This window comes from Sinocyclocheilus rhinocerous, unplaced genomic scaffold (genome assembly GCF_001515625.1).
Source record: "Sinocyclocheilus rhinocerous isolate Xijiao unplaced genomic scaffold, SAMN03320098_v1.1 scaffold1670, whole genome shotgun sequence".
NCBI classification, from domain to species: Eukaryota; Metazoa; Chordata; class Actinopteri; order Cypriniformes; family Cyprinidae; genus Sinocyclocheilus; species Sinocyclocheilus rhinocerous.
This window is the reverse complement of record NW_015633549.1, coordinates 106,721-119,819: the sequence shown is the minus strand read 5'-3', so window position 1 is coordinate 119,819 and position 13,099 is coordinate 106,721. Positions and strand designations below refer to the sequence as shown.

The window sequence follows — 13,099 nt, the reverse complement described above, 5'->3', positions numbered from 1 at the left end:
ATTTAAATGTAGCTGAAATAAATTGATTGCAACCACTTACCTTAAAAAAAATTGAGTAAATTCAATGAATCATTTTTTTCAGTAAAATGTTTTTTTTTTTGACAAACATTTTTAAATAAAACATATACATTGTACAAGAGATAAAACCTGTAACTCTATAACATTTTATCTGCATGTTGTTCCACTAAAAATAAAGTACATTTTACTTTGTGTCACACACACACATTTGTTTTACCACAACATGCCATTTTGTCCTTGATTTGAAACATAGTTTTGAGTGTTGTATTTCCACTTAATCTGTTACTTTTCATTTATTGCATAACATTCATTTAGTAATGTTCGTCTTTTATGTCAAATACTGTAAATGTAAGATTTTTACTGTAGATTTTTAATAAATTTAATTATACTTACAGTGAATCTTTTTTTTTCTTTTGTCTAGCTTGTATTATACAGTGATGCCAATAAATGTGAACTGAATAAACAGACTGAGATGAGTGTGTTCAGAGCTGATGTGGATGTATTGTGTCGGACATGTTTAGACAGCTTTTGTCTGTTTTGTGAATATCGTCCCTGTCTTCGGGGAATATCAGTGAAACGTCACCTTATAGTGGATCATGATGTGTTTATTTCCATACAAACACCAGAGTTTCAAACTGCAATTATTCTGCTGACAAATTATCATTAGTCTCTGGGTCTGGGTCATGGGTCTCTGGGTCACATTTTTGTCGATTTTTGATAATTCTGTTCATCTGACAGAGTTTAAGGCATTCAGCAGGTGTGTTAATCCCTAAACGACCCATAATGCCCTTTTCTGTGCTTAGAGGAAAGCGCTTTGCAAATTAAGAGCGGTTTTGTCTCAAGTGACCTGAAAATGAGCCCTTAAGACCCTTCTTTTGTCAAAGGAGCTCTCAGAAGGGTCTTACCTTCATACAGACATGCAGAAAAACACTTCCACTTGAGCAGAGACGTTTCCAGACACTTGACAAAAGAGCAGCGGATCTTCAGAATGAACCAAAAGCTCACATCAAAGACCATCCTCGACTTTCTGTGATCAAATAATTAGTTGAAATGGGTTACAAATTACAAATGTTTCTTGTGTGGCAGAATTGAAGATTTAGATGTTTCACGAAGAACCAATAAACGCATATAGGCCCAGATTGACATCTTTTGTTATTCTTTTCAAAACAAACGTTGTAGTTGAGCTGAATCTTGTGTTAAGTGTTACTTTTCTAACTTGTGCAACTTTGAATTAAAACTGGGTGCACGCGGAGAATCTGACATCTTTACAGACCAGACTGACACACTTACCCCTAGACAAGCAGGGAGGCTTGTAACAAGTGGGGGCTCGTCCGGGATTTTTTTATTTTTGAGTATTTTACAGTATATGCTACTTTGGTTCCCCATAAACGAATTGAATCTTCTTGTAGCTTAAAAGAAAAAAATGTGTTGCATGCTATTTTTTCATTTATAGTCCTATAGGCCTATATTGCTGTGCTATTTTACGGTTTGTATTTGAAGATCAAGGCCCTGTTGCATTTAAGACCTAAATGCATAAAACAGTGTTTTGTTTTGTTTTTTGTTTTGTTTTTGTGCTTAACGGCCGTATTTTATTTATTTATTTATCTGTTTGTTTATTTGTTGTTTTGAGGAGGTAAAACTAATGAATTAACATGTTACGTCCTTTGATGGTCAGCTGTTTAATTTATTAGCCTGCTTATACTTCAGATTAATGTAAAATAAATAAACACACACACGTATAAACGGGCCTTGTTTGAATCTGAACAGAAAAACTTTTTAAAAACTCGTATTTGCTATTGGCAAAGCCTCATTTGGATATAAATCAGAAGATTCGTAAAACTGTTAATAATTCAATGTTTTATTTATTTTAAAATTGATGAGTTAACATGTTTCTTCCTTTGGTCAGCTGTTATAGGCTATTGGCTTCTTAATGCTTCAGGTTAATGTAAAATAAATTAATGAATGGATGAATGGCCTTGATGTAATTTAAACAGTAAAACTTAGTAAAAAGACAGAAAAATTAGTCGTATCGGCTATCATTGGCAAAGCCTAATTTAGCTCTAGATCAGAAGATTCTTTCAACAAATAAAGTACTTAAATATAGGCTATAAGTCATTAAAATGACAGAAAACGTTGTTGTAGTAGGCGATCAAAGTCTCATTTGGCTCTGAATCAAGTTTCGTAAAACTTTTATTAAATAAATTATTAATTATTATTTTTGCTGTAGGCTACACACTAATTTACATAGCATCATCATATATAAACAAGTGTTAGTGGATGGCAAAATACGTACTATTACCTCTTAATTAAAATAAATTATTTTGACACGCCAAAACTTGTTTTTAATAACAGACTGTTTTTAGAACTAGCAGTGGCTTTATTTTTGGTCACGTATTATGTCATATTCGAGTCTCTACAGTAAATAAAGTGCAGGAATTGTTTTATAACGTAACAGAGCTGTGAATTGAGCATCTTTGTCCGTGAGTCCCTCCCTCTGAACGTCTGTCCGAGCACATTAATGTCACTCCCGCTCCTCTGAAGGTGTCTGGAGTTTTTTGGACTTCATATTGTCTGTGCCTCACTGAGTGTTCCACTTCTGCTTGATCCGGGACACGTGGAGCTGAAGTTTCAGGAACATCTGGACAGTAAGTTTAGCATTATTTCTATTGGAAATGGGTCAGAATGACTCATGTGAACCGATTTCGCTGAATGTTTGCGTAAAGGCTCAGTTATATCTTAACTGTATTACTATAATTATTATTAATTTGTGCACGTGAAAACAATGCATTAGTTCGTGAAGTGAATATTGTGGTTTCGTTATTTGTCTGGATTGCCTCGATGGCGCTTTATAGACTTTACGCAGATTATAATTGGTGACTATATATATATATATGTGTGTGTGTGTGTGTGTGTGTGTGTGCATGAACCAGGCCTATATCAGTGACGCAATAATGAAAACTATGTGTTGTACGACGAAAATATTCCAGCAGTAGGCTATATTTAACATTTCTAGCATGCATAACTTAAATGCATAGCATGCAGGTAAATGCATTGAGATTAATCTGCGTGCGTGAAGCTAAATCCCTCGAGCTGGTGAGTCTTTGTTCACACAAAAAAGCGGATTTGTGTTGCATGACTAGAAAGGACGCGTTTGCATTCATACAGAAATATTCCAATACTTTATTTATTTGTTCTGAACGGAAGTTCAGGCATATATACAAGAAAAAAAAAACTAGTACAAATCTGCACATTAAAAGACTATGACAACTAAAGGTGCAGAATTATAAATCACATGTTGGTTAAAAGGGAAATAAACCGCTCTAGAAATCACATTTCTGATTTGCACAGAGAGTCGAAATAATGGCTTTAGAATGTCAAAATAGCAAATGAATGTGCAGGGATGTTATATTTCAAAAAGAGCATTAATGATCTGTCTTTGGTGCTGAATCACCTCCACGCGTAAAAACTGGAAATAAAATACTGTTAAAATACTGTTATGTGTGTAAACAAAACCTCGTGTCGTCACAAAACAGCATTTTACGTGACAGTATGTACATATATAAACTGATCCCACACAGAGTTCATTTAAACCAGTGCTTTAATTCAGTAGCTTAGCTTTACTAGTAAGTCATTACATGACCTCTCTGAACACAGGCCCACACTAACCGATAGGCAAATTCATAAAACATTGCATATAGATGTATATGTTACCATATTTCAGGTTTACACAGCTAATAATAATAATAATAATAATGTTTCATTGTCAGAACGCACACCTGAGACGGTCCGAACGCTCAACCCTGATTTAAGATATTAAGGCGCATTCACAGTTTGAGACATAAATAAAAAAGGAATTAGTCATACTAAACGAATAATATGTGCCAAACATCTAATAATAACGGTATCCCATAGTAACAAAGGATAAAAAACATTTCGAATAAATACAAAACCATCATTCACAAAGAAGTACTATAAATAACACTTTTTTTAGAAAAAAAGAAAGTAAAACAAACGCACGGTTATTGCCTTTGGCATAACATCACACTACTTCTACAAAATAAACTTAAATAGACAAAAACCAAAAAAAAAAAAAAACTATTCCAGACGCACAGTCCTCACACAAAAGGACAGCTTGCACATTTCGTGGCGAGGTTTTCTAGGAAAGTTTGGATGTTCCCATTGGAGAGGGCGCGCAACGCTCAGCTTAGGAACGAATTGGGCGCGACGCGTTTGTGTTGAGACAGAAGTCCGCTAGAGAGTGGTGCTGTGAAGGACGGTAAGCTAGTTCTTAGGGAATCCGACAGCAGCGGGGACGGAGAGCTGGAGATGCCGTATCCCGGCGCGCTCGGGAGCGGCTGCGGCTGCTGCGCACCCGGTACGAAGTATCCATTGTGCCCTGAAAGTAATCCGGCGGCGGACGGCGGAGACACACCGTACCCGTTGAGAGTCCCGCTAGAGGCTCCCAGAATGTGGCGAGACATGTCCCCGTTCCCGAGCGGCTCCACGCCCTGGAGTAACGATCCGTACGCGTGTCCCTGGTTTAGAAATCCGTGCGTGGAACCGTTATAGTGCGAATGGTGCAGGGGTAAAAACGGAGACAGCTGCCAATAAAGCGGATTGCTCGGGCGTTCGCCAAGTCCGAGACCGAGGGGCGCGAAGCGGAGGCCCCTTTTCATCACCAACTTTCCCCGCGAGGTCGCCGAGCGCCGGCGGAGCTTCCCGGTGGTTCCGCCGATAAACACATCATCGCTGGAGGGATCCAACATCCAGTAGTTCCCTTTCCCAGGATCGTCATAATGCCGCGGGACCTTCACGAAACACTTATTGAGGCTCAGATTGTGCCGGATGGAGTTCTGCCAGCCCTGCTTGTGCTCCCGGTAATACGGGAAGTTCTTCATGATGAACTCGTAGATGCCGTTGAGCGTGAGCCGCTTCTCGGGACTCTGTCTGATGGCCATCATGATGAGCGCGTTGTAGCTGAACGGAGGCTTGTCGAATTTCTTTCCCTTTTTAGACGGCTGTTCCTCCGCGTCTCGCTGCGCGGAGTCCATCTCGGACGCTTCCAGGGGTTTGTCCAAGTCCGGTGCCGCCGGGCTGCCGCTGCGCACCGCGCCCTCATCGTCAAACTTCGATGGGAGTAACAGGCTCTTGATGCTGAACGATGTCGACTTCTGCACCATGGTCGGCTCACTCTGATCTCCCATACCGGGCGATGGACACACAAAAGCCGTGGTTGAAAACGCAGGAGGTCAGGCGCGCAACGGCGGGGACGCTGCATGCATGACAGGACTTTCAAGAGGGAGGACGCGACGCGATGCGAGAAATTGGTGATTAACCAGCGCTCGGTCTTACCAACTACCTCATCTCAGGGGAGGGAGGAGGAGCTCTTCTCTTGCTGGAAGCTGGACAGTACAGTCTCGGCTCACTCCATCATAATGCGCGGAGAGCCCCGTGCGCGCTGGAGTCTGGAGAGTCTCCTGTGCGTCACCGATCACGTAGCCTGAATAGGAGGGACGAATAATTGTGCACACATTACCTGAAACGCATTGAAATAAAGTTTAGATGATCCAGAACTAAAGCATTCGTGATGTTGAATCAAAGTGGCACTCTCAAAGTGTCTTAATAATACTTCGAGGGGATTCGGATTAGTTGTGTTAAATAATAGGGCCCTAAAGCGTGCATAATATCCTGCCTGATCCGATACAGTGTTGTGTATTTCAACCAGTGCGGATCTATTGATTAGTAGGCTTTCCAAGAATAATAATGCTGTGCGTAAAAGCGCACAGGCTGAGCCAAGGGCGCCTCTAGTGTCAGCGCGGGTCACAAATCCACTGAGTTCCTGTTAGAGGAGTGCAGAAGTTATGTTGACACTTTGAAGGTCTAATTTATGTCGTTTTTAGTCATTGAAATATATAAAGCAGTGTGATTCCAGTGCGCTGCGTTCAGTCATCTCAAACAGCATGTTTGCGCGGTGGGAAGTGACCGGTGAACATCATAACAGTCTAGTCGCACTGTTGTTTACTTGTATTTTTTTATCGATCAGTTAGTATGAAATTTTGCTCAAGTTGCATCAGAATAATCTTAATTATGCGTTTAATCTATAATAGCTTTTTTATTTTTAAATGATGCATTTTGCATTCTGAAATAAATGTTTTTCCCCCCAATTCACACTTTATTATTTGAGAATAAATGAATATCTTTGTTAAATATCATGAATATCTTTGTTAAATATCATAAATATCTTTGTTAAATAAATGTATAATTTCGGAACCAAGAAACAATATTTTATTGTCGTTTTCTTGTTTGAAGGCTGTTTGCATCTGTTGCTGTTGTAGTATTGCCGACTGTGAAATGATTTGATTTAATGCATAAACTGTATTTTAGGGATGTCCACACCAATACAACACTTTATTTTATATTATTAAAGAAACATCGAATGTGCATAAAACAAAAGGATAAAATAAATAATCTGTTTTTAAGATATTGTGAAATAGCTAAAATATGCAAAGCAAAAGAATACCATTTTAAATGTATTTTTATTCAACAACAACCGTTCATGTTAAAATAATTCATGTTTTTTTATATGTCTACATACATTTTTATTTTATAAATATTGAATAGTATCACTGCGTCAGACGACAGTCTTCTCCCATTACCGTAGTAATTTTATAATTAATGAAAAATATATATTTGTTGAATTTATGAAAACAGTTTTGCATCCCAAACAATAAATCATGTTGTGGTTTTATAGCTATCAGTAGCTACTTACTGCCCACTTTTCAATTGACACCTTATTAATCAAGCTTTATCGAGTTATAAACAGCTCACGAATATTCACGTAAATTTATTGTCTTATTTATAATAAATTATTATTATAAAAACGACGGGATGTTTCAGTAATATTGTTTTATCAAATTATAGTTTATTTTGATTTCTGATATTTTCAACATAATTAAAGCATCACAAAGAGACTAAATGATTTCCAGCTAGTTGCCGAGCTGTTTACAACCGTTCAAGATTTTATTTTTCAAGCTTTTTATTTATCAAAGCCTTTCCTTTCCAATAAACACAGAAAACGCTAAGAAAAATAAAGAAATGTTACGAGTAAGAAAACACAATAGTTGCTATACGAGCTTGTTTTCATTCTCCAGTCTCCTATAAATTGGTCTGTTTTTCAAGCGCTTTTTACACCTCAAATTTAATCGAATCCATCCTATAGGTTAAATAATTATATGATGAGTTACATGGCTATATATACATAATGTGTGTGTGTTTGTATTATTTTTAACAATCAAGTAGCAGGAACATGTTTTGAAGAAGTATGACAAAAAAAAAAAATTTAAACATATTTTTTTTCAAGTACTGCAATGCAAATGGACTTTACAAAATAATTTTAAATATTCATTATCATTTGAGGTCATACACACAAATAGGTCAGTCGTGCCAAAATGAGTAATTTGCAGTGACCGTTAATCGTTTCAGAGAGTTATGAGCGACATTTGGCCTCAAGGCTTCTTTTGAAACTGTTTGCCAAAACATTTAATGCCAAACCTGTACAGCACACACACACACACACACACAAGAGCACATGAAATTGACGTGCAAGGTGACATGCTACACTAAAAGCAAGGTGATGATGGGGTCTGCAGGGTGAAGGAAGGGCCTCTATGGGCCTGTCCTGGATTTCTTACTGTGGTGAACCATCATCCAACAACAGGAGCTTCGTGATGATGAGTGGACAAAACACACTGACATCTCTGACCTGAGACTGACCTTGCGTTTAAACTGACACGTGTATCGCTTTTTTTCTTAAGCTTCCTGCTTATAATCACCAGACTGAACCTGCTAGGTGAGAAGCAGAAGCAGTAAACCTTTGTGAGTCTTTTGCTTGGAATCAATTATTCGGAACGCGTACCAACCTGAGTAAACAAAACCCCGTGATATCATTAAACCAAGCATCGTAACGTCTCGAAATTTGCGTTGTTCGCACTGATCGGGTCAGATTTATAATTTAGAGGCTTTAATGTAATAAATGTAAATGTAATAAAAAAAAGAAGACCAGCTGTTCGCACAAATCAAATCCTAAAAATAGTAACAAAACATAGGCTGGCTACATTAGGCACTACATGTTAATGGTATTATTAGATGATTTGTAGATCGCATTTTCAGTGATAAAGATGTGGTTAAAAACTATTGAACATTTCATTTAACACACAAAGCGGGGCATGTTGTCACAAATATATGATGCCATCTGCCATAACATGCATATCTAATGAGCGCTTTGGAAGATTCGAAACCTTTGTGAATCTTTTGTTTCAAACCAGTGAAGCGCGTATTAAATTGCCAAAGTCACGTGATTTCAATAAAGGACGCTTTGTGGCGTCATAAATGTTTCAAAACGCTTCTAAATTTAATTTGAATTCGCACTGAACTCGGATCCGTTTTTATAATGTAGACGTTTTAATGCACACTTGTATAATAAAAAACAAAGAGTAGTAGTTGATTGTTTCTTATTGGCATAATTAGCTAAACCTTCTGTAAACACAGCTCTAAAATAATGAAACATATTATACAGACACTTCAAGTTTAATGGTATTTTATGATTTGTAGAAGGCATTTTCAAGAAAACATTTACGACTGGTTTCTAAAAAGCGTGTTTTATTCATATTTGGGCTGATTTTTCGTTTAATTTAGCTACACCGTTTGACCAGCAGGTGTCGTGTTTTGAGTGAACCATTCTGCAAATCAGTTGTTTCTCCCATCATCACTTAAAGTAGCTGTTTAAACTGTATTTAATTATAGGTTGTTTTATTACTGTTTAACCAAATTAATCAGAAACACAAAGCACTTTATGAATCAGCAGATATCATAATTTACAAGGGCGTATGTTTGATTTTCGCTCTGTTTTAAAGATGTTTTCTTTGGATTGTTCGACTACTCAAAAGAGAATATATAGGTAATTATAGCTTCATTAATTTGTGTTTCCTGCTAGCTAAATTTCACATAGGCTACATAGACAAAAATCTGTCTCTAAACCTTTTTTTATAGGCTACTCAAAGAGTATCTAGACAATTAGGCTACATGGAAACTATTCAAAGTTCTGTACATCCTAAAGCAGTGAAACCCGCATCTTTTTCATCCTATGTGTCCTCTTAAGGTAAAAAACAAACAAACATGGTTACTATAGTCCATAACCACAGCTTAACCATGGTTTTGCTACATGCTACATGGTTTTATTACACTAGCCACAGTTGAACCATTTGTAGTAAATCTGTGCTTAAAAAACATGGTTACTACACTTTTACTATAATAAAACAATGGTTAATTTAATTAAGGGATTTGTATTTGTGTATTATTTATTTTTTTATTTTTTTCATTGTTTTGTTTTTCTAACTATGCTGTTGTAATGGTTTGATGTTTGTACTGTTTATTAAAAAAATAAATCAGAAAAAAAGATGCGCGCTCGGAATTCCCGACCTGAATCAAAGGATTTGAAGTCCTGATCTGAAATGTTTGGAGTGTGGATCGTGAATCATTTGATTCAGATCGGAACTTTGGAACTTTGGAACGCGGATCATTAGATTCGCGAAATGTTTCCCGAACCGCACTGAAATGCGCACCGATCTGAATCAAACGATTCACAAAACTGCTCCGATGTCCCGATCTAAATCAAATGATTTGCTATACGTGATTCGATTGGAGCGCTTCGAAAACAGTGAATCATTTTGCGACGCAATGGTTTAACTGATTCGGACTTTCGAAAAAGCTCAGTTTCACCCATCACTATGTGCTTTTTAAAATCATTACAAGCGATGACAAAATTCGAACATGAATGGCAGGTGTGAATACACCCTAAATCAATCGGAGCGGCTCCAGCGTAAATGAGTCACTCAATTGAATCGGTTTGTTTGTTCCTCTGCTTTTTGCGTCTTCAGCCATGTTTACTACATGACAAAGCCAGAACCCTTCTACTACTGGCTTGGCTCGCTAGTTTTATGACATTAACTGAAATAAGCAAAAAAAAAAGTATGATGTTTACAAATAAAATATCAATATTTCCATTCCAAAGAGAACAACCAAGCACCGATCTGAATCAAACGATTCACAAAACTGCTCCGATGTCCCGATCTAAATCAAATGATTTGCTATACGTGATTCGATTGGAGCGCTTCGAAAACAGTGAATCATTTTGCGACGCAATGGTTTAACTGATTCGGACTTTCGAAAAAGCTCAGTTTCACCCATCACTATGTGCTTTTTAAAATCATTACAAGCGATGACAAAATTCGAACATGAATGGCAGGTGTGAATACACCCTAAATCAATCGGAGCGGCTCCAGCGTAAATGAGTCACTCAATTGAATCGGTTTGTTTGTTCCTCTGCTTTTTGCGTCTTCAGCCATGTTTACTACATGACAAAGCCAGAACCCTTCTACTACTGGCTTGGCTCGCTAGTTTTATGACATTAACTGAAATAAGCAAAAAAAAAAGTATGATGTTTACAAATAAAATATCAATATTTCCATTCCAAAGAGAACAACCAACACAAATCTACGAACATATTCAGGTGAGGTAACCGGTTTACTGCTTATTAGAGAAACATTCTGCAGCTCAAAATACATGTTAGATGGAAATATTGTGCATTATGATCGAGTTTGTAGCTTAATTCACTATTTTTTTTTAATAGTTTTGAGCTGCAGTTCAGTTGAAAATCATTTGAAAATCCAGTCATCTCATACACAATTGAAGTGAATGTTCAATTTAAAAGTATATATTGTAATACTTATTGGAAATGATTGTTGTATCTGACTGTGTTAGTCTGTATAGCGTGATAGTCAATGTAAAAAGAGCAAATGGGAGAAGCAGATGAACGTTAAGTTAAAGAGGGTAAACTTCATCATTCAGCTGAACTGTGCTCGTATGTTTTACGTATGTTTTAAACACTTCAGTTTTATATGTTCTTACTCCACACATGTATTAAATGTGCGTCCTTGAAAGCGCTCAGTTTTCTAGTGTATTTCTTTAACTTCTCAGGTAATATCAATGGTATGATCTATTTCAGATGCGGCCAAAACTACAACAACAGTGGTTACATACACATATATTTAATTGTTTGATCAAAATTATTGCTAGGGACAATTGAGTAGTCGCTGGATATTGGTAGAGACATGTCATAGCATCGCTAAATTCTACACCCTTAAAAATTTAAGATTCGTTTGAATTACAGCATTCAAAACACATGACAATTTACCTCAATTTGACTGGTTTAGTAAAACACAGACCGACCACAACAATGGCGGCAATAAACAAATACATAATGAGGCATAAAAATCCCTCTAAACACCAATGACACATAACAAACAATAATGACAGAATAATGTCAAGTAAACAATGGCTGCATAATTTATTTATGCTGCAGTGCATTCTGGGAATTCACAAACCCTCAACAATCAGCAACATTGTTCAATATGAAGCTCTTTGTTCAGACGAATCTGTGATCATTTGAGGGAATATTGTTGGTCTAATTCACATCTCTTTGAAACTAAAGTACGCTGAATTATTGAATGGAATTTTAGGATCCTCTACTGTACAACATTACAGTCTGTAGTACTAATTTCATCTCTCTCTCGCTCTGTTTGTTGCTGTTCTCTGGACTGTTTACAGTTGCTGTTGAGAACCAGGCAAATGCAGCTGATTTGTGTTTCACCATATGACCAAAAGAACACCGATAAACTGTTTGAGACTAGTTTGCAAGAGTAAACATAATTATAGCATTTTTTTACGTTTCTTACAAATCTACCGGCCAAGTTTCAAATGTAACAAATGCCTCTTTTAACACTTGGGAAAAAATTGTATCTGAAAAGTCAAATCTTATAACTTTACATCTATGTTCTGGTTTAAATGAGACCAGTCACAACTTAACTGATCAGTATAGTTCATTTCAAATGGTCCTGTTGTGTGACAAATTCATTTTTAAAAGTACAAATATTCCATGTAGCCTTTCAATTAATATAAGCCCATGCATAGCCGATAAATATGAAAGGATGAGCAAAATGCAGTTTAAAATAATTGAAAATAATACAATTATTAAAACAATGACTGTTTCAAATAACCATACCATCAAAAATATTGTAAAACCTTGTACCGAAGAATCTGTCATTCATGTTAAATTCAAATAAAATAGATAAATTCAAAGGCTTCAAAACTCCATAAATAAGAAAAATAATGGACATACAAAAATGTAGTTTTTATATTGAATATTAAAATTGGAGTTCTTTCTTTCTTTCTTTCTTAAATTTTTCATAAAGTGTTTTTTTTCTCTCTCAAGCGGAGAGAATATTACTATATTATCACCTTGTTTACACCTTGGACTAAGTCATATACTACAGTCATATAGAACTGTTTTTGTTGTTCTTTTAAACATTATATTTTCATGATATCATGAATGCTTTGCTTTGATATTTCGTTATCTAACACAATGACATTTTAGTGTGAGTTAAGTGTGTAAATACTGTTTTTGGCGCAGCTGTATCTTATGTAAGAGCAAAACATTGCCAAATCAGCACCCCTCAAAAAAACCTGCGGGGCGCTTTAGCAGCGGATTTCATAAAGCCTTTTAAATCACAGAGAGATTCAACCAAAACAATTAGAGAGTCAAAACAAGAAACAGTCACAAACAATGATATGAATCCATTCATATCATCAGAATCATCACAGTTTCTTTATTCACACAAGTGCAATTAGCCGTTATGAACGAGAACGTTTTTTTTTTCTTTTTATCTGTGATTTAAGGACAAAATTGTCCCTAGAATTTCACTACATCTGATTAAACCTGACTTTAAAAACATCCAAGCTTGTCTACAGTTGGAAAAAGGATTCATTCATACAACAAATGTATATATTTTTTTTTATTCTAAAAATGCAAAACATTTTCTTTAATGGTTTAGGTCAGATTTTGATTAGTCTGTTGTTGTTGTTGTTATTATAGTTAGCTTTATATGAAAGCAATAGAATATATGCACTGATTTAGACAGCTACGTGTGTGTGTGTGTGTGTGTGTGAGAGAGAGAGAGAGAGAGAG

General features: G+C 36.3%; 2 protein-coding genes across 4 annotated transcripts in view; one reads left to right on the top strand and one right to left on the bottom strand.

Moving 5' to 3' along the window:
• Positions 1 to 2,537: 2,537 nt before the first annotated feature.
• The window catches only part of LOC107744585 (acylphosphatase-2-like), a 21,361-nt gene continuing 10,799 nt past the window's right edge, over positions 2,538 to 13,099 (top strand). For both annotated transcript variants that reach the window (XM_016558306.1, XM_016558305.1), the window contains exon 1: positions 2,538 to 2,663. The gene's annotated coding sequence lies outside the window, so the exon portion shown is untranslated. The remainder of the gene's footprint in view (positions 2,664 to 13,099) is intronic.
• On the bottom strand, positions 4,000 to 5,846 carry LOC107744583 (forkhead box protein G1-like). Of its 2 annotated transcripts, XM_016558304.1 has the most exons (2): positions 4,444 to 5,846; positions 4,000 to 4,413 (listed from the first exon to the last, which is right to left on the bottom strand). In XM_016558304.1, exons 1-2 carry the CDS (start codon positions 5,220 to 5,222, stop codon positions 4,218 to 4,220), a joined length of 975 nt encoding a protein of 324 aa, XP_016413790.1. In that variant the 5' UTR covers positions 5,223 to 5,846; the 3' UTR covers positions 4,000 to 4,217. The 2 variants fall into 2 exon arrangements, with proteins under 2 accessions (XP_016413790.1, XP_016413789.1); XM_016558303.1 differs by having other exon boundaries at positions 4,000 to 5,844.